Source organism: Cannabis sativa, chromosome 2 (assembly GCF_029168945.1).
Source record: "Cannabis sativa cultivar Pink pepper isolate KNU-18-1 chromosome 2, ASM2916894v1, whole genome shotgun sequence".
NCBI classification, from domain to species: domain Eukaryota; kingdom Viridiplantae; phylum Streptophyta; class Magnoliopsida; order Rosales; family Cannabaceae; genus Cannabis; species Cannabis sativa.
Window position 1 is genome coordinate 812,732 of NC_083602.1, and position 2,428 is coordinate 815,159.

The following is a 2,428-nucleotide window of genomic DNA, read 5'->3' on the forward strand; positions in this document are numbered from 1 at the left end:
AATACTAATTACCCAAAATAATAATGGGAAATTCTATAATGCACCCCCTTAAAAGGGATACACCGATACATCTCTATATGTTTCAGTATCCGAAATAATTTTTTAGTCAAATTTTTTCTCATGGTCATGTAAATTATACTTATTTAAGACATCCTGCAAAATTTTAAGAAATTCGAAAAAGTTTAACACGCCGAAAATTGCGTTCAAGTAGTGTGTTGCACGCGTGACTATTTTATTTTATACCCGTGTAAAATAGACTGTTTGAACATTATTTTCTATATTGTAAATTATTCCGAATTTTTAAAAATTTTGTAGGATATCTCAAATAGCTATAACGTACATGAATATGAAAAAAAATTAGACGAAAAATTTTTTCTATGCCGAAACAAGTAGAGGGTGCATCAATACATCCATTTTAAGGGAGTGCATTGTAGAATCACCCAATAATAATAATAATAATAATAATAACAATAATAATAATAAAAATCCAGTCTTTATTCTCTCTCTCTTTCAGCTTTCTCTCTCACTTATTTATTTTCCCGGAAAACAAACACACACACTACCCATTTTCCCATCTATTCATGATTAATACATGTTTGTTAGTAGTACCATTACCAAAGACCAAGAAAAAACCCAAAGACCAACAATTCCAACCATAATCGAAAAAATCAAACAATTTTCTCTTCTTTCCAATCATCCCTTACCTTCCATTCTCATCAAAGTATCAAACTTTACCCTCATTTAAGTCTCATCTCAACCGCCATTGTTGTTTCACCAAGATCTACAAAACCCCACTTCACTAAACTCCTCACTAACCCTTTTCTCTTATGCCAAAACCTTGTGAAGAAGAAGAAGATGGATCTGATTCAAACACACTCAAAAGCTTCAAGCTTTATCTCAAATGGCCATATTTAGGCATACCCATTAACCCATTCGCCGGGGATTTCTTCTCACCGATGAAGAATCGTTCAGTTAGACCCCTTTTCTCCATTTTACTCCTTATAGTCTTTGCTGCCACTCTAAGCTGTAGAACAGCCTTTCAAGATAGTACCTTTAGTCTTCTCATTTCAATCTCAACTCTACAACCTCCACCGCCGCCGTTGCCGGTGCCGGAGAAAGCTGTTGTCTTTAATGAAACATTGTTGAAATATGCTTCCATTGATATATCTGAAGCTCAATCAAAGAAGGAGATTGATCAATTATTGGAGGGTGATTTCAATAGTCTTGGAAGGTACAAAGCTTTTAACCGTTGGAGAAGATTTAATCATAGAGATATTAGAGCTAAAAGAATCTCATCAAATGGGGTTCCTTTAGTTCTCCATTCACCAAATTTCTACAGACATTGGTTGAGTTTCAGAAGGGTTTTACATGATTGGGCAAGAAGTAAAAGATTCCAACCTCAAATCATGTCTGAGCTGGTTAAATTGGTGAAACAACCAATTGAAAAGGTTCAATCTTTAAACCGGTATTCATCTTGTGCTGTAGTTGGGAATAGTGGGATTTTGCTAAAGAGTGATTATGGTAAGATTATTGATAGTCATGAAGTTGTGATTAGATTAAACAATGCTAGAATTGAAAGCTATGAATCCAAAGTTGGGTCTAAAACAAACATGTCTTTTGTTAATAGTAACATTCTTCATCTATGTGCTAGAAGAGAGAGTTGTTCTTGTCATCCTTATGGAGAAAATGTTCCTATAATTATGTATATTTGTCAACCATTACATTTCTTGGATTACATTGTTTGTAACTCTTCACATAAAGCTCCTTTGATGGTTACAGATGCTAGTTTTGATGTGCTTTGTTCTAGGATTGTTAAGTATTACTCTTTGAAGCTTTTTTCTGAGAAGAACAAAGGGAAGTCTTTGGATCAATGGGCACCAGCACATGATGGTGCTTTTTTCCATTACTCATCTGGTATGCAAGCTGTTATGATGGCTTTAGGGATTTGTGATAAAGTTAGCATTTTTGGGTTTGGGAAATCAGATTTGGCTAAACATCATTATCATACTAATCAGAAGGCTGAGCTTCATTTGCATGATTATGAAGCTGAGTATTGTTTTTATCATGATTTGGTTAAGAGACCAAAGGTAATACCTTTCATCTCATCAAATTTCAAGATTCCTCCTGTGGTTTTATATCAATGACACAATGATAGGAAGTGATCCCCTTTTTTCTTGGGAAGTGTTTGCTTTAGATTGTTTTGTGTAATGTGTTGTTGTGTTCCTTTGTGTTGTAATTTGTAATATGTTGAATGGAAGGAAGGAACAATCAAAGGGGATAGAAAGAAAGAAATTGTTGAACTACTACCATTTATTTGACCCTTTGTACTATCAAAGATAGTCATTTTGGGGTTATTACCAAATGTAAAGTTGGATTTTATGAATATGGTTCTCTCATTTATTTTATAAGATCAAGATTTTCTTCTGTA

General features: G+C 33.9%; 1 protein-coding gene across 2 annotated transcripts; it reads left to right on the forward strand.

Annotated features, from left to right (window-relative positions):
- The first annotated feature begins 507 nt into the window (after positions 1 to 507).
- Positions 508 to 2,428, forward strand: LOC115720934 (beta-1,6-galactosyltransferase GALT29A). 2 transcript variants are annotated; one of them, XM_061109746.1, is made up of 2 exons: positions 508 to 1,521; positions 1,780 to 2,428. In XM_061109746.1, exons 1-2 carry the CDS (start codon positions 828 to 830, stop codon positions 2,142 to 2,144), a joined length of 1,059 nt encoding a protein of 352 aa, XP_060965729.1. In that variant the 5' UTR covers positions 508 to 827; the 3' UTR covers positions 2,145 to 2,428. The 2 variants fall into 2 exon arrangements, with proteins under 2 accessions (XP_060965729.1, XP_030506006.1); XM_030650146.2 differs by having other exon boundaries at positions 510 to 2,428.

Excerpts from the sequence above, each read along its gene's own strand:
- LOC115720934 (XM_030650146.2), top strand. The coding sequence starts at position 828 with ATGCCAAAACCTTGTGAAGAAGAAGAAGATGGATCTGATTCAAACACA.